The sequence below is a fragment of the Mytilus edulis genome, chromosome 12, assembly GCF_963676685.1.
Source record: "Mytilus edulis chromosome 12, xbMytEdul2.2, whole genome shotgun sequence".
Classification (NCBI taxonomy): Eukaryota; Metazoa; Mollusca; class Bivalvia; order Mytilida; family Mytilidae; genus Mytilus; species Mytilus edulis.
The window spans coordinates 47,937,593-47,960,448 of NC_092355.1; the positions used below are offsets into that span (position 1 = coordinate 47,937,593).

Genomic DNA, 22,856 nt, shown 5'->3' on the forward strand with positions numbered 1-22,856 from the left:
TTCTCTCTCGCTTTTTAATTCATAGCTTTATCATTTACAAATTAAAGTTCTCAAAAACTATAAGTAAGATTTTATAAGACTTTTACAAATGGCTTATAATTATTTATAAAAAGAAAAATAAGGGTCAACGGGCATTTTTTTAAGGCATTCAAATGGATAAAATCAGACAAAAAAAATCCCAAACTTGGCAAGCGGACATCCTTAATAAACCCTTTACGACATTACAAATTAATTTATTGCACTTTTATGACGATGGCAGAGGCGGATATAGGGGGGGGGCAGGGGGCCCGGGCCCCCCTTTTTGAGAAAAAAATTCTGGATCCGCTACTTGATGTTCACAAAATGACAAAAATAAACGAAATAGTAACATTTTATTTTGAAATTATTAGATAAATATTTGAATGGTTTATAATCACATGTTTTGTCAATCGCTTAGACACGAATAATATATTTTTATTAATTGGTCTCGCTCGCTTTCCTCCACTTCTTGTGACACGCCCCTTTATTGAAAGGAAAAACTTGAAATACAAATATTATTACCCCTTATATAAAGCGTTTATGAGCATATGATTTTTCACTTTATGTCTTTAGATTTTTCGTCTTTTCCAATGTAAAGTCCTTGTATTTCCGAAAAGATAACGCCATTGACGATGGCAAAGGGTCAGTAAGCCGGTTTTGAAATTTTATCACGATCAATGACATTAATGCCTTTCACATGATACGTATTGCAAAGTTTAATGTTTAGGCTCTTCATATGCATCAACAGAACACATTTCAGTTGTTGTCATAAGATGAAAATATATGTTGCTTTCTAGCCTTTAGAAATGCTTTGCCACGTGTATTGTTTGGATTGGAAAATCGCCTTATCTTCATTTTACACGTCTTTTTACTTGATGATTATTTAATTCAGTACTTGCCAAAACTATTATACGATCCCTTATTTTGTGCACGACCTCAAATGAGTGTGTTGCATTTGACAGTCAGGGGACTTACTGAAATAGGTGATTTTTAAATCACTTATTTGAGTAGCAAAATCGTGGTTTTGTCACAAATTGGAATTTTGTATTTTTTTCCAAATTTTAAACACATAGGTTTAAATAATATCTTTTAATTAGTAAAATTTAAAAAAAAATAAACTTTTTGCTTCTTTTAAGTAGAAAGGTTTCTGCCTTTGATGCTATCATTGAATGAAAATTCTATTTTAGTTGAAAAAATGCTATAATAATGGCTTTACATAATGAACTGATACTTTCTTAAAAGATTTTTCCCAGCAGTGGGAGTATTTTTCCTGTGAAGTTCAAGGTTTCATCTTTCAGATTATGTAATAAAATTCTACTGTTCGCGATAAAAATCTCACTGTTCGGGGGTGTTGAAATTAGTAGGGATTATTAAAAGAATGTTACTTAAAGAAGTGATTTTTGGGAAAGAAATTGAGGTCTGATACTTAAACAAGTGATTTTTATGTCATTATCCTAGATTCAGTACAAGGTCATCACCTGAAATGACCTGGTCATCCTAGACAACACAGATGTTGGTTCTGATAAGTTTAGAAACATAATTAGTCCCTGGATCATTAGTATTCTATATTTAAAGCTACAGTAAAATTAAATCACTTCTTCTAGTGATTAATTTGTACTACTTAAATAGGTGATTATTAAAGAAAGACAACTCTAACTTCCAACCTTTATGGAAATAATGTTACTTAAATCAGTGATTTAGAAAATCACTTATTTAAGTAAGTCCCCTGACTGTTTGAAAATTCACTTTTGTAAGATGTGTAAAACTATTCTGATCTGACAGGAAACAGGGTCTATACACTCTACGTGTAATGGCATTGTAGCTTAACCATGTTAACAGTAACTCCAAACATCTATTTTAAAAGGTTTATCATAACAAATGGACAAATGTGGCCGCATTTTCACCTCTAAAACTACTCAGTGTACAGACTTACCTGTGAAGTTTTGAAAGTTTTAAGGCCTGACATCCACTAGATATATGAAAGTAATATGTTTTTTGTGCTCCAAAAAGATAAAATCGTTTTTGGATTTTGATGGGCATTTTTTTCCTTCCTGCAGAAGATGTAAAAATAATCAAACACCTGAATTACTTTGATACTGTCCACTCAGATACACTCTTTAACTCACCTATTAATGTGCAGATATCTATTGTCCATGCCAATTAAGGACAATCAACACAAGACAAACCAGTTCTTACCTGAGAGCTCGAGGGAGCAACTCAAAGTTATATCCCAACTTAGTTTATTTTTACACCTTCTACAGGAAGGAAAAAAAATGCCCAATAAAATCCAAAAAAGATTTCATCTTTCTGATATGCAAAATACATTTAACTTTTATATATCTAGTGGATGCTTGGCCATAAAACTTTCCAAACTGCACAGGTAAGTCTGCACACTAAGTAATTTTTGAGTTAAAAATTCAACCATATTTGTCCATTTGTTCACATTGTAATCCTATAAGAAAAGGCTAAACTCCAGATTAGTCCAAGATCATCAATTACTTCACAGAACTTGTCGTCCCCCATATCACCATAAGATTTTAATACAATTGATATAATTAATACAAACTCAATATATATGAATCATTTATCATTTTATCACTTGAAAAATAAAGATGTACAAGAAATTGTTAATTTTTTCCAGACTTCTTAACTTGTTTCCTCTACTAACTAAGCAGATTATCGGCATATAATGATCATGCACTTTTTTACCTATAAAATGAATGTCTTTTTCAGTAACTTCTGTGGTATGGTTGTTTGCTGCTGTGGTTGTGGGTCAGGCTCTGACACCATCAACATTCCTGACTACGATAGACAAAGCAAGATTGAAATCTGTTTTTGAGGCAGCTTTCCCAGTGAATGATGTTATTAATGCACATTATTCAATTCTGGGCTTAAAGATGATGAATATTCCAGTTCCAAATTCACAGGTAAATTGATGGGAAAAGGATAATCCTACATATGCTTTTTTTTCTAGTGCATCCTTATTAACTATTTTGACCTGAGCGTTACTGATAAATCTTATGTAGCATGTGTAGACGAAACGCCCGTCTGGCGTATCAAAATTATAAGCCTGGTGCCTTTGATAACTAATTAGTAAGCTATTGTTCCTTAAAGTGGGGTACTGGTGTCCATTTTAGTGCCCTTGTTACAATACTTTGTCTGTTATTTTGAATTGTGAAAAATTGCAGTGAATTTATAAATATCAGTAATTGTAAATAACAAACAGAGTCAACTGTAAGATTCTATTAATGATTATAATTAAGTAATGCAGTAATAATGCTTTTTTAAGCAGTAAGTGGAACAGGACTTATATTTATGAAATTGTATATTAAATGATAGTTTGAACAAAGGGGTGAAGATAATAAGGAAGCAATCAAAAACCAAAAGCAAATAGTACAACACCATGGCCCTGAATCAATCAACTAACTGACAAGGGCCGATAGTCTACTATCTAATTCTGAACACATAAATTGGAAACACTAAGGTTTTTCTGGTGTTTAAAGAGTGATTCCAGATACAAATGGTTAGAGGAATTGATGAACATTTATTTATATAAGCACAGAAACTTTGTTTCTTAGAAATTGATGTTTTTATTTTTCAGGAAGCCTGTAAGAAAGTAACATCTTTAGTGGATGCTAAGAGTGTGTCCTCTTTATATCATGCCTCCGGGGCAGCCAAAGCATTAGGCAGCTGTAAGGTGGGTAACTTCTAAAAGATCATGGCAACTTCTAATTATACAAGTTTTTCAATTTATAATACCACTTTTTCTGTTTTGATGGAACTGAATATTCAATAGATAAAGTTTGCAGAAAAATTAAATATAATCAATAAATTTAACAATTAATTGAGGACAAGTTGCATGTAAATACATTGACATATGTAGAAATAAATGCCAGTGTAAGAAGAACACAAAGAGTCAAATTATTCATGTTTAGAATTTGAATTTTTTTTACTTGAAAATATACAGTTTGGTAGATGAATTTGTTGATAGGACAAAGTGAATTAAATTTGATTTCGTCTCTTTACAGGTCAATGCTGCCAATGCTCAGGCCTTTTTATCAGAGTCAATCAAAGACACAGCTAGTGTAGCAGACATATTCTCTGCTTTCTTTGCTTTAAAAAATCTGGGATTGTCTGGTAAGATACAAATAATTATTTTATTTCAATAAGACATATAGTCACATGATATATTTTTTTATACGACCGCAAATTTTGAAAAAATTTTCGTCGTATATTGCTATCACGTTGGCGTCGGCGTCGTCGTCGTCGTCGTCGTCCGGCGTCCGAATACTTTTAGTTTTCGCACTCTAACTTTAGTAAAAGTGAATGGAAATCTATGAAATTTTAACACAAGGTTTATGACCACAAAAGGAAGGTTGGTATTGATTTTGGGAGTTTTGGTCCCAACATTTTAGGAATTAGGGGCCAAAAAGGGCCAAAATAAGCATTTTCTTGGTTTTCGCACTATAACTTTAGTTTAAGTTAATAGAAATCTATGAAATTTTGACACAAGGTTTATGACCACAAAAGAACGGTTGGGATTGATTTTGGGAGTTTTGGTCTCAACAGTTTAGGAATTAGGGGCCAAAAAAGGGCCCAAATAAGCATTATTCTTGGTTTTCGCACAATAACATTAGTTTAAGTAAATAGAAATCAATGAAATTTAAACACAATGTTAATGACTACAAAAGGAAGGTTGGTATTGATTTTGGGAGTTTAGGTCCCAACAGTTTAGGAATTAGGGGCCAAAAAGGGACCCAAATAAGCATTTTTCTTGGTTTTCGCACCATAACGTTAGTATAAGTAAATAGAAATCTATGAAATTTAAACACAAGGTTTATGACCATAAAAGAAAGGTTGGGTTTGATTTTGGGAGTTTTGGTCCCAACATAATAAGGGGCCCAAAGGGTCCAAAATCAAACTTCTGTTTGATTTCATCAAAATTGAATAATTAGGGTTCTTTGATATGCTGAATCTAACTGTCATGACTGTGTATGTAGATTCTTAACTTTTGGTCCCGTTTTCAAATTGGTCTACATTAATTAGGTCCAAAGGGTCCAAAATTAAACTTAGTTTGATTTTGACAAAAAATGAATCAGTTAGGTTCTTTGATATGCTGAATCTAAAAATGTACTTAGATTCTTGATTATTGGCCCAGTTTTCAAGTTGGTCCAAATCGGGGTCCAAAATTAAACTTTGTTTGATTTCATCAAAAATTGAATAAATGGGGTTCTTTGATATACCAAATCTAACTGTGTATGTAGATTCTTCATTTTTGGTCCTGTTTTCAAATTGGTCTACACTAAAGTCCAAAGGGTCCAAAATTAAACTTAGTCTGATTTTAACAAAAATTGAAATCTTGAAGTTCTTTGATGCTGAATCCAAAAATGTACTTAGATTTTTTATTATGGGCCCAGTTTTCAAGTTGGTCCAAATCAGGATCTAAAATTATTATATTAAGTATTGTGCAATAGCAAGTCTTTTCAATTGCACAGTATTGCGCAATGGCAAGAAATATCTAATTGCACAATATTGTGAAATATCAAAAAAAAATTTAATTAGAGTTATCTTTCTTTGTCCAGAATAGTAAGCAAGAAATATCTAATTGCAAAATATTGTGCAATAGCAAGATTTTTTTTTAATTGGAGTTATCTTTCTTTGTCCAGAATCAACTTAAATCTTTGTTATATACAATATACAATGTATATTCACTACCAACTGATAAATTAAAATAATCTTTACCATTCAGTGATAACAAGCAGTTTTTTTACATCTTAATATTTTATGATGTATTTAAATGAGTAGTTATTGTTGCAAACTCCATTAGAAATTTTAATTGAGATTAGTTTTGGAATAAGGGAAAGGGGGATGTGATTAAAAAAATTGGGTTCAATTTTTCTCATTTGAAATTTCATAAATAAAAAAGAAAATTTCTTCAAACATTTTTTTGAGAGGATTAATATTCAACAGCATAGTGAATTGCTCTAAGAGAAACAAAAATTTTAAGTTCATTAGAACACATTCATTCTGTGTCAGAAACCTATGCTGTGTCAACTATTTAATCACAATCCAAATTTAGAGCTGAATCCAGCTTGAATGTTGTGTCCATACTTGCCCTAACTGTTCAGGGTTCAACCTCTGCGGTCGTATAAAGCTACGCCCTGCGGAGCATCTGGTTTTTAAATACAATGTGTTAACTATAATTTACATAGTACATGCATAATAGCATTTAATTGATTTCCAGTTAGTTGTAAAACCTGTTACTTTGTGAAGTCAATGTACTGTTTATTTACAGTAAGTAAATTGTGAATAGTTTCAAAAAGCATAATGCATTTCCTGATTTTATGATATTTGGAATTTTATATAAGAAGATCTTTACACTATCTTCTATGCATTTGTTAAGCTTAAATGAAAATCATAAAAAAATAGGCAATGGATTCTACATCAACATGCATGCACTGCTTTTTGAAAACTAAAATTCTAGCTGTTTCTTTATAAGAGCTTTACAACTTGTATGGTTCTTATTTCTGGTTATTTAGATATTTTGAAAGCCAGTATGATGTTTTTTAATGTCACACTTCTATTTTTTAACAGTTGACAATACCAAAGTTTCTAAAGCTTTAGCAGAAGCTTTAAAGAAAGATGACTCTCCACTGAGGTAAGTAAGGCAGACAAGGAAACTTGTACTCAGGATTCATTTATTTTCTTGGGTATCAATTTTCAGGGATTGCTAAAAACTTGCATTTTCGTGGATTTTTGATTTCGGGGTTTGCCTTTCTCCCTATACAAAGCTTATTGAAAATATGATATTCATTGAACATTGATTCATGGTTTACCCGTACCCACGAAAATTGTTATCCAAAGAATAATAATGAATCCACAGTACTTGATTTTGATTTGTAAAGGCAAACAATAAAATTATGAAATTTATTGCAACTTGAATACCTGTAGTCGTCCAATCGCACACACATAAATGAATTTTTTCTAAAGGGAACTTAATACCACAAAAACCATTACATAGATGCCAACCATTACGATTTTTCCGTAGTTTTTCCGATTTTGCGATAAAAACTACGCTATTACGGTCAAAGTCGAATAGTTACGGATTCCCAATCATCGACGTTCAATTTTGTAAAACGCGGATTTATATCATTACTTTTCCGTCCTGGTCCAGTATTTAGGAAACGCCAATGTAATGCTTCTGGTTTCTCGGGAGTTATCAACCTATTGTTGGGTAACTAACTGACTTCCGAAGAGGCAAACTTGCATTTTATTAAGTAGCTTTCCCCCTTTCTCTACTTCTCCTTGACAAAACAAAAATGTTTGAGTCGAGAACATCTGAACAATTAATGAATGGAATACATACTACAGACAACATGTTAAATGACAAATTTTAGTGTACATCACTTTGCAACCACTAAGTCAGTAATTTTTATTGGTAAATGCACGTTTATGAAAGATTACTGAAAACTTTTCAAAAATACGGAAAATTTGATAGTTTGTTATTGATTGTGTCAAAAGGGGGTTGGCATCTATGCCATTATCTAAAGTCCAAGGTTTTAATATTGGCCCTCTCACTGTGGGAAGATAAATATTTCAAAACAAATTACTAATTTAGAGATAATAAATTAACAAATTACATGTATATATGTTTGAATTATTTGAGTAACATATTTCATTTAAGATTTTTAAAGTTAATTTAAAACTAACAAGGATTATCTTCACACCACTATGACTGCTCAGTAAATATGAAAGAAAAATAGAAATAAATTATAATTGTTCCTAAATTTGACAACTTTTAAAAGGTATGTTTTAGAGAAAGGGAACCTGAACTATTTTACATAAAAAGGAAGATGTTGTAAGAGTGCCAATGAAACAACTCTTCACAAGATACCAAATGACACAGAAATTAACAACTATAGGTCACAGTACAGCCTTCAACAATGAGCAAAGCCAATGTATATATGTTTGTATCTTCCTATATGAAACTGAATTCTTTCAGTGATAATTTGTAAAGAATTTGTCGGAGTAATTACATGCTAATTCTTGTTTCAGTTATGGATATGCTTTCCTGGTGTCGGCAGAAATTGGTGGAGACGTCAAGAAAATGTTTGACAGCATAGAAGATATCGTTGCTCAAGCTGATGAAGTAGATGAAAAATATTTACAGGTAAGAGATGCTGTAAAAATAAATATCAAAACACAAAATCTAAACAGAATATTGGTCTATCAGAGACAGGACATTTCTGTGACTGATTATTAATCAAATAAAAGTGAAAATAATGAAAATACAGACACAACAAGAAAACATTAAAATAAGAAGATGTGACGTGATTTCCTGTGAGACAACTCTCCATCAGAGACTTAAAGACATATGAAACCTCAAATTAAAAAAGACAATGCATATGTTTTTATAACTAAATGGATAGTTTTCATTATACAACTTATGTACATATACTTTTTTCTAAGGATTTTTTTTTAATTTGTCCACATTTAGAAGAAGTTTACTTATTTTTAATTGCTTGCTTCCAGGAAGCAATTCACTGACATATTTTCCAAATGCATAGTGACCTTAGCTTGACCCTCCTCGTAAAAATCTGGTGATCGCAATATGCATGGATCTGTCATTAAAATAAACATTTTCTGATTGTGCAAGTTAAACACCTGCTCAATACCCATGCTTTTTGTTGATTGTTTACTATAAGGTGACAATCGTTAAACTTCGGCTTTAAAACACAGCATTTGATGAGCTGCAATTTTTGTTAAACATAACAGACAGAAAGAAAAAAAATTGATGATTATATGATATATTTGCGGGAAAAAAAATAAAATTGTGCACAGAGGACTAATTTTATGATATATACATGCATTGGTTCAAGAATTGGATAAACATTATTTTTCACCAGTCACTCGTTTCATATGACTTTAATAATGTAGAATTTCACATCTATAGATTGCTGTACTAAGTTTAACAATGAGAAAAATCCATTTTGCATAGTAAGCTAAACAGCAACAAACAACATATTTTTAATGTTCATCAACTGGTTTTTGGCCATTTGACATGTCACAAATTGAATTTTGATATATAGTATGGAAATAACAATAAAAAATAACTTTGTGAATAATTTTAAATGATGTGTAAATGATATGTTTATTATTCAGTTTGAAGGAGGACTGTATGCTACAGCCCTAGTGATAGATGCTGCTTATAAATTGTCTGAAACAGCTAAAAAGGCACCCACAATACCTGAGGTATGTAAAATAATATTAGATCTATCGACTGTTTTGATGGCAAGTTCAACAATGTTCAACAAATAAATGTTAGTTTGAAATATCCATCTTTTTCACTGTTCAAGATTTAAATTACATTAATACGCTGTCATGTCCTGATATAAACACCTGGTCATATTGAATGAAAGAGATTGTGGGCTAGAACCCTGACCTGGTCAGTATTTACTGCTGCCATCAACATGCATGTTTAAAATGAGATCAAAGACTATTCAAAGTAAATAACATACCCTGATGTTTTTTTTTAACTTTAAAAACCAGCACATTTTAAATATGGTATATAAGTTTTCTACTTGAATCTCATTAATATGCTCTTGTCCTGATTATGCATTTAATTTGCTAACATTACACATCTATCCATAATTATTATCATTGAAAGTTTACATAAAAGTGTAATTGTAATTTCTCTATCACTTGTACATGTATCTAGTTTCTGTTCATCCAATCATTTGAATTCATTTATATTTCAGGAAAAAGTACTGAAGTTTGCCAATTATTTCCTTAGTCGTAAGCACGTTCACCAGACAAGATCTGCATACCATCTGTTGTCTGTTGTCAAAACTCTTACTGAAAACAAGGTCAGTTTTATGCTAAAAATCTATCTTGCAATAACCCTTAACAAAAACAAGATCAAAGTATGGTCAGTAAAGCTGTTGTCAAAACTTTCAACTCAAACAATAATCAAGTTATAAAATTATTAAAAAAGTGAATGAGGTGACACAAACCCATACCTTTCACTGATGTACAGTTTAGTTTTCAGGCCTCTACATTAACATTTTTTCTAACTTGTCCCTTCGGACAAGTGGCAAGAAAATCAGCTTGTCCGAACTCTTAACTCACTTGTCCGAATTCATAATTGAAAATCTAACATATTGATGATTTATGCAATAATAACACTTGGGCTTTGATTGTACCTAATAAAAGGAGCGTTTTGTAATGTTATATGAATACCGCATCAAAATACATTTCATTATTTCAGAATGAAAGTTTTTTTGCAAGACTGTGTTCTCTGACTCAATGTCAATATCATTAAATGTCAATCATTAAATCATCATTTCTTCCCAAACCACTACGTTCCCCTATGGACCTATTCATTCTTTAGTAGTGGTATGGGTTAAACCAAGGATGTAAATACACCTGACCACCTTGAACATGTATATGAGTAAACCTTTTTAATTTATTGATGATGTCAAACCAAGCTTTTACAATTTATTTTGATTTGTATATATACATTGATATATGACCATGAAGTACATACACATTTCACTAAAAAATCTGCCTTTTTAGATTTTTTTTTTTTTTTCATCTTGAATTTTTATATCATAGATCTTATCAAATAAAACCTTTTTTAATGTATTGTTATGCATAAAAGCAAAATCAAATGAAACATACTTTAATTTAATATTTTCAAGTTTAGGTAAAACTCCATATGGAGGTGCTCCTAATTCAAGGAAGCTTATTATACTAAGACAATCGGACAAACGTTAATGTCGAGCCCTGGTTTTGTATATTCAGCTACATTAATGGGTAAATTAATTCCAGTATTACCAGGGTCGCTACCTACACATGGATACTGACTAAATAAAGTGCTAGAACATTGGAAACATATATTTTAGAAATCCTGTAAAATGCAATTAAAATTCTAGTAATTTATAAAAAAGAAATTAGTCTTTATTTATTAAATTGTTGACAGACACTGTATGATATTTTCATAAAAATTAGTTTACAAAGATTTTCATTTGCCTTGTTATGCTTTATCCAATATTTGTTTGTTTCCTACTTTCATTTTGTTTGTTTGATATTTTCAGTACCACATTCCAGTTGCTGTAACATTAGCCAGTTCAGTAGCAGTCAGTCAGTCTATGTCAACTGTACAGGTAAACTCAAATATAACTGTTTATATGATAAATATTAGAAGGCACAAGGAAAAATGTATGAAAAGATGGCCTTATTCAAAGGAAGGGAAAAAATAAATATATTTTTAAATGATATAAGGAGACCCACAGGCTAAACTGTCAACCCTCAAAAATATGTTTCAAAATCATTCATAGTCTGGAGTACTGGCTCTACTGAAGGTTAAATTTTCAGGTTCAGATCAGTGGTGACTTCAGAAATAATTCATGTGGGCTTGAATGTTTACTGATTTTACCACAGTGGCCCTTTAGTTTATGCATAATATTTTACCAAGAGCCATGTGTCCAATTAGAATTTATGTTCATGCATTCAGCACAACATAATGGAAAACTTTTTGGAGGTATTGCACTCTGAAGTTGACATAGTTTGGAAAAAAGTGTTGTTCCCATTCCTTTCACTGGTGTACAGTTTATTGTTGTACATTCAGCTACAAGAATGGGTATATTATTTCTAGTATTACCAGGGTTGGTACCTTCATGTAGGAACTGACTAAATAAAGTGCTAGAATAGGAATATAACATTTTGATATTATTTAAACATAGAAAAGATGTGGTTATTGTGGTATTAGTGCCAAGGAGACAACTCTCCATCCAAGACACAGTTTGTAAAAGTAAACTATTATAGGTCAAAGTATGGCCTTCAACACAGAGCCTTAGCTCACACTGAACAGCAAGCTGCTTCTAGGGTTAGTGACCAAATAAATACTGGAACATATGAATAAATCATTCTGAAATTATTGAGCCAAACTATATTTAAATTTCTTACGTTGTTCAAGTGTTACATACAAAACTTAATAAGGCCAAAATAAAAATATGGTTTGTTTCCCCTCGCCCGACCGACTCAGAGAAATCCCGCCGACTCAAAAGTTTTTATTCCGTTTTTTTGCAACATTTTTTTTTTATTTCCGGAAATTTTTCGGGGTTGTTTCCGGTGCCGATGATCATTTATGGTGACCGGAAGTTTCTAATTTTTCATCGGATTCTATTAAAAGTCAAGAAACGATACGAATATTTAGGTGGTCTGCTATGAAATGTCGTCTACACGAGGGGACAAAAGAGTTAAGGGTGGCGGAACGTTTACCTTGTGTTCTTCAGTAATTGCAAAATGTGGTAATGAAATAAAAAACTTGTGCAAAAATCACCTGTACGAGTATGAGGATCAAGAAACATGGAACGACGTGCTGCATGACGTTTTGGAAGGAGAAAACTTCCCGTTCCACAAAACTGACACTATTACTACATGTGTATCCGATAAATTGACGGGAACGGCAACTTTTAAGCCAGATATGGAAGAACCCATCAGAATCGTAAAGGAATTTGACAGAACATTGAAATATGTAACCTTTACTATAAACAGAGACAAAGATGTTGGTTTGACCAACCCAGACAGTAGGAAAACCACTTCTACAACACAGTCGGCCTTCACTGTCATGATAAATTCCTGTAATTCTAAAAAGGATCCCAAACATAAGGATATAAAAGCAGCAAATTTCACAGGTAGGTAAATTGAAACATAATCATTTCTCAAAGAGAGGATTGGTTTCTTTAGGATAAGGGAAACCTTCTCCCATCTCCTCTTTTTTGTTGCATCTGACAGTCCTGGGTTAAGGGTTGAGGGTAAAAAGCTTTAAAATGGGGGGAACCCCTGCTCAAATTTTTTTTGGTTACAGCAAATTTGTTCAAAAAAAGTAATATACCATACAGATAAAACCATATATCCAATTATATTTTTTTTTGCATCTTTGACACGTGAATGATAACCTGGCAGTGGTAAGAGGAAGGGCTGGTTACTGAATAGCTGCGGAACCGTAGCTCTATAGGTCCTTGTGGTATTTTTTTATTTTTTGCAGACTCCGCTAAAAATAAAAAAAAATAACATAAGGACCTAAAGAGCTACGGTTCCGCAGCTAGTTACTGAAGGGTTATGGGTTCGACTCTGGTCACCATCAATATTGTGTTGTTACCTTGAGCAAGATATTTTACTTTGCTTGTTCCAGTCTACTTGGCTGTATAAAATGAGTATGTGGTTCATGGTAGTGATGAACATGATGTTGAATCCTGTATGCTTCTGATAAAGGAGTTGAGAATGATTCTGGTTTGATTTTAAGGTCCAATGACTACGGATAATAATTTGTGAATTGCCTTGAGACGACTCGAATAGATATGGTATGAATGACTTTATGGCATCTTAAAAGGAACTATTAATTAATGTTTGGATTTTCGATCAGTTAAAATCCTGGTCACTGTTACTAAAAATAGACTACATAGCTGACTATGGATCGGCTGTTGCAACCGTACAGTGAATATTTTAATCAAATTCAACATTGCCAGGACCATACACCTTTTTAAAGAACTTTAATATCTGACAGAGGTCAACTGTTTATAAAGGCCATGGTACATTTATATTTGTTTTATTTATTTATATAATGAATGTATCCTTGTACAATTTGAGCATATGCCTAGATCAGATCCTTGTTTGACATTAAATTATGATGAAACTTTGCATAAAGGAATGACACCTTAATAATATGGAGTTGTTGATGTAGGAAAATAATTGCTCTCATATCATTGAAGGGAAATAATTCGACTTTAGACATTTCAGTTATTCAAGTCAAAGATTTGCATCTGACATTTAAGCATTGGTTCAATACTGGTACTACAGTTGTAAATATATTTTTCAAAGAAATTTTAATTTGAAAACAGAATACGTATGTCATGTATGATAAAGATTTCAAATCATTCAAATGAACACTTTAATGGTATATAGGATTATTTTAAATTTAGAAATTTGATTTTTTGCAGGTGATGTTCTACATGGGAAAGTATTTGTAAGACTTCAATTGTCATGCTCTAGCCACATTGAATTTGCCTTTTATGCCTCCAATATTGGTAGGGTGGATCTATGTGCTCATTGTGCTTCACCTGAAACGAACAAGGATCAAGAACTGCTAAAAAAAATTAAAGTCGTATTACCTGTTTGTGGAGAGTGTATCCAAAGAAAGAAAGATATCCCCAAAAGAAATCCCAAAAAGTGAAATGTTGACATTCATATTTGTATTTTCAAAAGTACTTAATGAAGAGACTCTGACACCCAGAACCGCAACAGTTTTTCTGTTGTTTTATTGATTCATTGTTTGAAGTTCTGTCCGACATTTGTTTTATTTCTATTAATTTGTTTTCAATCTAGTCATTTGTTTAATTCAAAATTCATTAAAGCATTAAAATCTGTCTGATGTATTGATAAATAAGTGTCAAGGCTATTCCAGCAAAGAATCTACCCCCTCATTACTCACGACTTAAAAATCACTTTGTATCTATTGAGACTATATGCATATTAGTTTAGTTTGTTATCTTTTAGCTCAAATAAAGTTCATTCTAATAATTTTATTAATATTGGTGATTTCCTCAATGTCAGAAGCAAAATCTGAGTCCTGAGCTGTCAGAGGGTAAATTGTTTGATGGAACATTCTTCAGGTTGAACAACTACAGTACATGCATATATATATTTAAAACAGTTTGCTACTTAGTAGTCACTGTCAAAGAGGGAAAAAAATCCCAGTCATGAACAATTCTGAGATACAAATCCAAATAAAATCAAATAAAATTAATGTCAAGTTGACACCTGACACAGAGAGCTACAAACATTTAGACAATTTAACACGTACATTTAAGTTGTTACAGATGGCTATATATGCCAGACATACACATAATCGATTTGTTTTGCTCTGTTGGATATTTAAAAAAATATCAAGATATAAAAAAAAAAAAAAAACCCTACCTACCTACCCACCTACAAAAATGTGGGTAGGGGTTTGGGGAAACATACATTCTTTTAATTGTGGCCTAAGTGTTTAAAATTTTTGTTGAAGTTGCTAATTCTGTTAAAGTTTCTTTTATATCATGAGATATTTTATTTTTGACAGGTACGTGTATCCAATTTGATGGGAGCCCCACTAGGACCATTGACAGTAGTAGCAGACAGTGCTAAGCACTTGAGAGATGATGCTATTGTACTCAGCAAGAAACCATTCAGTGCCAAAGATGAGTAAGTTTCTACTTCAGGTGGTCTTCATAAAAAAGGATATTGTGGCCATGAGGAAAACAATAAAAAATGGGTTTATAGCCAACAGTCAATTGACCATAGTCATAAACAAATGATGCCCCAGTTATTCTAAATTACTTCAAACAAAAAGAAAAGAATTGAAATATTTTTGTGTTTGTTGCTTTCTTTGAAAAAGTTTGCCATAGGAAGAAAAACTTGACTTGCTGATTAGGCTGTGACTTTATATAATTTCTACTAAATATTAGATTTTAACTATAGAATATCATGTAGATCTAATCAGAGATGTTGAATCATAAATGTATTCTTGTTTTCATTGATGACAAAAATCCATACCTTTCACTGTTGTACAGTTTATTATTGTACATTCAGCTACAAGAATGGGTATATTAATTATAGTATTACCAGGGTTGGTACTTTCATGTAGGTACTGACTAAATAAAGTGCTAGAACATTGAAAATAAACTTTTCTGAATAATGAGCCATCCATCATTTGATTGTAATGGATTGTACAATTGCATAGAAAATCACACAAATTTTTTTATTTGAAGCAATGTAAAATTTCAAAAATACTGTATACATTGATGTTTGAATAAATTGAAATTTCATTTCAAGAAAATCAGTTGAATATTTATTTGCGTCTTATTGTAGGTCTTTATACGAGATTAATTTTATGGAATCCAAGCCTGCTCCAGGCTTCTACAGGTTGACAATCAGTGCTACACCAAAGAAGGCAGACAAAAGGTTCTTAGGCACATCTGGAGCTTTCGTAAGTAATAACAGTCTATATTGCTTGTCCATGTCATTGATATATGAACATGAAGATATTGTTAACACATACTAGAATATCAATTAATTACTTGGTCAGTAGTACATGGCAGTCGTATAAACTATTTATGAGTGTTGTTTTTGTTCCTAAGTTTTATTGAGATGACATAAACCCATACCTTTCACTGGTGTATACTGTCTTATTGTACATTCAGCTACAAGAATGGGTATATTGATTATAGTATTACCAGGGTTGGTATCTTCATCTAGGTACTTACTAAATAAAGTGCTAGAACAGGAATATAACATTTTGCTGACACTGGTATGTTTTTGAAGGCACTTTCTTTCAACCCCTATCAATCACAGAATTTCCCCTCAAAACACAACCACCTACATGTATACAAACTTATATAATATGCATCTTTTCTTGAACAGCACATAATAAACATTTCTAATATCTTTAAGTGAGCAAATAATAGAAAGAAAAATAAACATGACCATACAATAGAGCAGTATAAAAATGGTTACTAAATGTTAGGAACAAAAGAATCGCCAAAAATTGCGAATTCTATCACAAATAATCACTATTTAATTCATAAGAATGTTTTAAGTAAATTTGTAACAACAAATTCTGATGGTTTTGAATGTTTTGTAAGAAGACTAAACAAATTACATTCAGAGATTGTTAAGTGAAATGTACAACTTTAATTACAGGTTGAGGTTAAAGTGACAACCCAGGTGTCCATTGAGAATGTAGAGATTGGTATTGCTGATAAAGACCAAACTACAGCTTCAAGGACCACTAAGTATGTATTATATATTGACTGATCAAGTTAATTGTTTTCATATTGTATATAGGCAAGATTGCTGATAATTTTTCTGTCATTGAGTTCTGTGGTAGGTTAGTAAATAAGCATGTCCTTCTTTTGACTAATATCAGAATATTTATTGGATCATTCGTTCGGCTTTATAGGACTTGGGTTTTTCTTTTGTCACCTTGAAAGTATAATCTGTGTAAAAACTGTTGGAAATAATTTGCCTCAACAGTATATGTATTGTGAAAATTAAAAGAATGTCCTTGCTTGTATAAGACAACACAAGTTAAAGCTTTCCTTGATGCCAAACATTGTAAACAAATCAGATATCATTCAACTTCATTCAGTTTATTAAAAGTTGTATAATGTATTGGCCCTGTGAGTTATAGAGCTGGCTTAGTGAAGGTGAATGTGATTGTTATGCATTGGAATTTAAGATATGTAAGTGTCAGTGACTGACCATTTTACCCTGTATTGTATTTTTATGTTTTGTTAGGTTTGTTTAACATCTAAACAAACTTTCTTCCAAATATTGATGATAATCACATCTTTGATGATGTGATGATGATAAATTTGGTAAAAAATTGTTTTTTCATAAACTCTAGGTAAATTAAATTTTAGAAGGTATCATAAATTTCTTTTACCTGCAATTAAAAAAGGTGTTTATATTTTTTTGTTGTTGTTTAATGCCAGGGAATGTTCAATAAATGATTTGATAATATATTAATCTTTTTTTTGTGGGATTTTGATTTATGATGTAACTTTTTTTGGCAAAAATGTAAAATAATGGAATTAAGGGGGAAATAACTCTTCAGTGTTTTTATGATTTAAAAGATTGCAATACAATAACCTGAAGTTGGCTATTTTTTTTTAATCAAATGTAAACCAGCTTGCCTTATGTCAGCATGACCCAATGAGTTTAAATTTCAAGTTTACCAAAGAGATTGGAATTGCTTAAATAGGAAACAATTGCCAAGATTCGATCAATTTTAAAGATTGGTTTAATTATTCCTAGGTTGCAATATCCAAAGAAGGCAGCTAACACCTTTGAAGCTGACAGTCATCAGAAAATCATCATGAAATTTCAGCTGAAGGACAAAAGCAGCAGTAAATCAGTTTCAGCTCACCAGGTACACTAAAAATAATCTGAAAAAGAAAACAATTTTGGTGGCAATTATTCATTTCAATTTCAAAATTCTTTATGGAATACTTCTGCACTAACAGGCTGCAGTTTCATTTACCCAAACTAATAAAAACCTATTTTTCTCTTTCAGAAATTAATCAGTTTCAAACAAAGGAAATGTTTAGAATTTGTTGTGTGAATTTTCTTTTAACACCTATAATCCTTAACAAGACATATCTAAGGCAATGCTTATAAATGTGTGTTTTATTTGTAGACATTTGTGAAGCTGACCAATCAGAATACAAACCAAGAAATTATATTTGTTGCCCAAACAGAATCATCTGGAGGATACAAATTTGATCTGGTATGTATAGATTATTAGCAAATTTATATTTTGTTGCCTTTTTTTTTTATTTTCTAAAGAAAATAAAAGATTGTTAGGCACATCTGGAGCGTATGTATGTAATTAATTCTATTATGCTTGTTCACATGAAGATATTGTTAAAATATTCAAATATCAGTAGTACATGACAGCTGTATGAACAGCTTTACCATTTATTGGTGTTGTTTTCGTTCCTAATTGTTTTATTGAGTGACACCAACCCATACCTTTCACTGCTGTACACTGTCTTATTGTACATTCAGCTACATTTATGGGTATATTAATTCTAGTATTACCAGGGTGCGTACTTTATGTAGGTACTGACTAAATAAAGTGCTAGAACAGGAATATAACATTTTGATGTTACTTGCAAGCTTTTGACGCTACTTTATTTGTATTTCATTATATATAGTAGTTGTATCTAATAATAGATACTAGTTGTATTTAATAATTTCCCCATAAGAATGATTAATTTTAGTTTCTTATTTTGATGAAACAATATCATTGATATTATCAAAGTAAACTTGTGTTGACAAATATTACAAAATTGTAAAAAGAAAGTTTTAAAATGTACAGAAAATTTGTGTAGAAAAGTGATTTCATATTGTGTAGTCTGTGGCAGAGGGCTTAACTTTGTGGTTTAGATTTAAAAGTCAGATATTACTGTCATGGTATAACTATAGAAAGGCACTTCTATGAAAAAATTATGTGTGGTGATAAATTAAGAAAGATTTTAGAATATGATCTATTAAAATTTTAAGCACAACAGGGTTATTATAACTATTCTAACCCACTCATGCGTTTATTTCTAGCGCAGCTCTTATGCTAATTATTTAAGAACTGAAAATTTCTCTTTGAAATTTAATTGTTTCTGGATACCCAATTACAGTCCAATTGAAGAGAAGCATCCAATCAAATTATGGATTTTTATGAAACATTCACATATAATGTAATTATAAGAAATTATGGCTTGCTATACTAATATTTTTACTCCGTTAGACACCATGGAATGATATTTACATTTTTACAGGATGTTGGAGCTAATGCTAAGGAGTTTGGTCAGTTGTCTGGTAAATATGGTATGGAATTAATCGTTGGAGATGCTGTCATTGAAAATCCATTCTCCTGGTCATTGGTAAGTAAAGCAGTAATGTTTGCCATTTCACAGTAAATTTCATTATGTTTTGACAGGACAGTCACTAAAAGTGGAGATCATATCTGGAATTAGTTAAAAAAGAGGAGTTAATTAGGAACTAGTTTAAACATCAAGACTTTACATATATGATTGCTGTTGTTATATGAATGACAGGAAATGCTACTGTATTTGTCAAAGAGACAGCAAAGCAACAACAAAAGTAACTAAATGACATCGGGTCTCTTGGTCTTTAAACTTTAAAAATTTGGGCTATAACTTCAAATCCAGTTTTTTATTGGTTAGATTCCGGCTTTGATAACTGAAATATGTATTAAAATTCTTAAGGTCGCAAGGCTTGAAGAATTTCATACAGTTTTCAATTATATTCAGGTTTCTGTGTAATATGTCAAGCTCTAAATCATCCTAAATTAATAAAAAAAAAGTTGTGATTGAATTAAACGGACACAATTAATATCTAGATCTGTCATCAACATGAACAGTACAAGAAGACTTGTGATATCTATCATTATCAATAACGTAATATATACAACTATCCAATGGTATCCCCAAAAAATATTTCTTAATGATTAAAATTCAATGTTAACTCAAATTGTTTTGTAAAATAGAGGAAATCTGAGATGATACAAAGGAAAATTAGATTTTATTTTATTCCAAGTTAAGCCAGTATCAATCTTATTTCTAACAGTAGCTCAATGCTTCATATAGGGAAATCTGACGTAGGTAAACTTTCTTAAGGTCAGAAACTAGTTTTATTGACATGATTAACAACTATGATTTTAGGCTGATGTAGAACTTAATTTCGCTGACGCACCAACACCAAAGACCAAAGAAAGCCAATATACAAAGAAACCAGAAATTAAGGTATTGTATATTTTATCTGCTAGAATAGTGTAATGTTCTCATAAAAATATCTGTTTTATTTTATTTTTTATATAACTGAAATATAAGTTTTACAATTCTTCTTTACAAAAAGTCAAAGCTATAATCCTGATATGTATTTGTACAGCCTAGCAGTATGGGACAAATTGGTTTAAATTGTTTGAAATTCTTTGATATGGCATCTTTATATAGAGGCAAACAAAAATCAGTCATAGACGGTTTACTAATATGTTCAAATATTTCACATAAATATATCAATAAACAGTTTGAAAAATCACATTACCTGACATTTTGGTAAATTACATCACAGTACATTAAAAGAGAAATTGTTTTTGTCTCATAAATCAAATATAACCTAATTTTTACCCTTCTTTACAGCACATGTTTCGTGAACCAGAGAAGAGACCCCCAGCAGTTGTTTCCACAGTGTTTACTGCTTTAGTTTTGTTACCTCTGGCAATCCTATTCATCTGTGTAAGTGAATACAACCATCTTAAGTCTATACTTTTAAATCTTATATTTATGTAATGTTTTATGTGTATATTCTCCCGTACTCCTGTCGAGTTCATTGTTCCATCATTGAATTTCATTCACTGTACTGGTATAGTAAATGTCAGCTCCTTAATGGTCTAGTTTTATCTATGTATACTAGATAGGTGCTGACAAACAGTTTGTTTCTATTCATTTAGATATTAGATTTTCAATATGCAAGCTTCAGCAAACATGCTAAAACAAAAAAATGAACTACCTGAGGGCTATTCCAGAAAAAAATGTATGGGGGGGTTTGAAGGCAGTTTTTGTCAGCACCTGCCACCCAGACAATTGTAATTGAGAATTATAGTGCATTATAGTGTGAAAAGTTGCCCTGATACCCATCACCCATGTATTATTAATACAATGTGCCTTCCAACCCCTCCATACATTTTTTTCTGGAATAGCCCTGAAGACAAACAGAAAGTATACATTTTCTACATAATGTTATAAAAAAATGTCTGAATTTAATACTCGAAATGTTTCATGCTATAGGATTTTAGACTCTAATCATTTGTCTGAATTAGGTATCATGTATTCATTTAATTCAAAAAGGATGTTTAATATATTTTCTCCAGTACTCCTGTCGAGTTCATTGTTCCATCATTGAATTTCATTCACTGTACTGGTAAAGAAAATTTATCCTTTCTCAATTTTATCAGTTCCTTAATGGTCTAGTATCATCAATGTATACTAGCTAGGTTCTGACAAACAGTTTTATTCTTTTCATTAAGATCCTTCCTTAAAGCAGTTAGGATGTTGTAATGAATAAACTTGTGCTAATTTTGCTAAAAATAATCTTTACTGAATTGGGTTCAAATCATATTGTAGTTATACTATACTATATATAGATACAAGGTTGTGTAATTTCTTCTGTATTTCTAAATTCCAGAAAATAAATTTCCTAAAGATTTGACTGTTTCATAAGCATTATATAAATAAAAATACCAGAACATCAAAATTTGTTTCCAAGGCTTTTTAACCCCACCTTCCTATTTTTGTCCACCAGCCAGGTAGCTTTAATATTGTCTTTTAACAACCAGACTACAGTTTGACTATTTCTTGTAAAACTTTTACTTATTAAATCTATATCATGCATTTAAATTTTTTGATGAGGATCCTTTTGTTGGGAATGGGTTACAATATTTCTGCTGGAAGTAGTTAAATATCATATTATCAATATACAAGCTTAGCAAATATTTTAAAATTTAACTATCAAAAGACATAGATAAATATGGTACCATAAGACACAACAGAAGTAGACATTCTATTCCTCTGTGTGTTTTCAAGAAAGTAAGATTTAAAATCCTTGAAATGTTTTATGCTATAGGCTTTCAAGACTATTAGCCTTGATTGTGCCTCATAAAAACTTATCATTTGTCTGAATTAGGTATCATGTATTCATTTAATTAATAAGGATGTTTTATCTGTATTTTCTCCAGTACTCCTGTCGAGTTTATTGTTCCATCATTGAATTTCATTCACTGTACTGGTATAGTAAATGTCAGCTCCTTAATGGTCTAGTTTTATCAATGAATACTAGCTAGGTGCTGACAAACAGTTTGTTGCTATTCATTTGGATCATTCCTTGAAGCAGTTAGAAAGATGTTATAAATGAACTTATACTTACTGCTAAAATTTCATTACTTGCATAAATATATTTGGTTCACATTTTATTGTAGTTATAATATTTATATATAGATGAAAGATTGTAATTGTTCCTGAGATCAAGTTTTCTAATAAAATATTACTGTTACATGTACATAAGCATTTTATGACTAAAAAATACATGAACACCATAATTTGTTTCAGAGGCTTTAATCCTCTCACCCCCACCTACCTATTTTTTCCACCAACCAGGTAGCTTTAGATTGCTATAGGCTTTCCATACTATTGGGCTTGATTGTGCCTCGTAAAGACGTA

General features: G+C 31.3%; 2 protein-coding genes across 7 annotated transcripts in view; both read left to right on the forward strand.

Moving 5' to 3' along the window:
- The first annotated feature begins 543 nt into the window (after positions 1-543).
- LOC139498647 (dolichyl-diphosphooligosaccharide--protein glycosyltransferase subunit 2-like) overlaps positions 544-22,856 on the forward strand; it is a 34,795-nt gene continuing 12,482 nt past the window's right edge. For 2 of the 6 annotated variants that reach the window (XM_071287136.1, XM_071287139.1), the window contains exons 1-17: positions 544-660; positions 2,752-2,945; positions 3,620-3,715; positions 4,047-4,155; positions 6,613-6,676; positions 8,074-8,188; positions 9,181-9,270; positions 9,777-9,884; positions 11,115-11,183; positions 15,143-15,264; positions 15,931-16,048; positions 16,762-16,853; positions 17,878-17,992; positions 18,260-18,349; positions 19,398-19,502; positions 20,304-20,384; positions 20,781-20,876. In XM_071287136.1, the coding sequence (XP_071143237.1) occupies positions 651-660; positions 2,752-2,945; positions 3,620-3,715; positions 4,047-4,155; positions 6,613-6,676; positions 8,074-8,188; positions 9,181-9,270; positions 9,777-9,884; positions 11,115-11,183; positions 15,143-15,264; positions 15,931-16,048; positions 16,762-16,853; positions 17,878-17,992; positions 18,260-18,349; positions 19,398-19,502; positions 20,304-20,384; positions 20,781-20,876 (1,674 nt within the window). In that variant the 5' untranslated portion in view covers positions 544-650. Of the gene's footprint in view, positions 963-2,738; positions 2,946-3,619; positions 3,716-4,046; positions 4,156-6,612; positions 6,677-8,073; positions 8,189-9,180; positions 9,271-9,776; positions 9,885-11,114; positions 11,184-15,142; positions 15,265-15,930; positions 16,049-16,761; positions 16,854-17,877; positions 17,993-18,259; positions 18,350-19,397; positions 19,503-20,303; positions 20,385-20,780; positions 20,877-22,856 lie in introns of those variants that run through there. The other 4 variants (XM_071287134.1, XM_071287138.1, XM_071287140.1 and 1 more) reach the window with 3 other exon arrangements.
- LOC139498648 (uncharacterized) lies at positions 12,158-14,447 on the forward strand. The gene is made up of 2 exons (XM_071287141.1): positions 12,158-12,716; positions 14,022-14,447. The coding sequence occupies exons 1-2, from the start codon at positions 12,251-12,253 to the stop codon at positions 14,252-14,254; spliced, it is 699 nt and encodes a 232-aa protein (XP_071143242.1). The 5' UTR covers positions 12,158-12,250; the 3' UTR covers positions 14,255-14,447.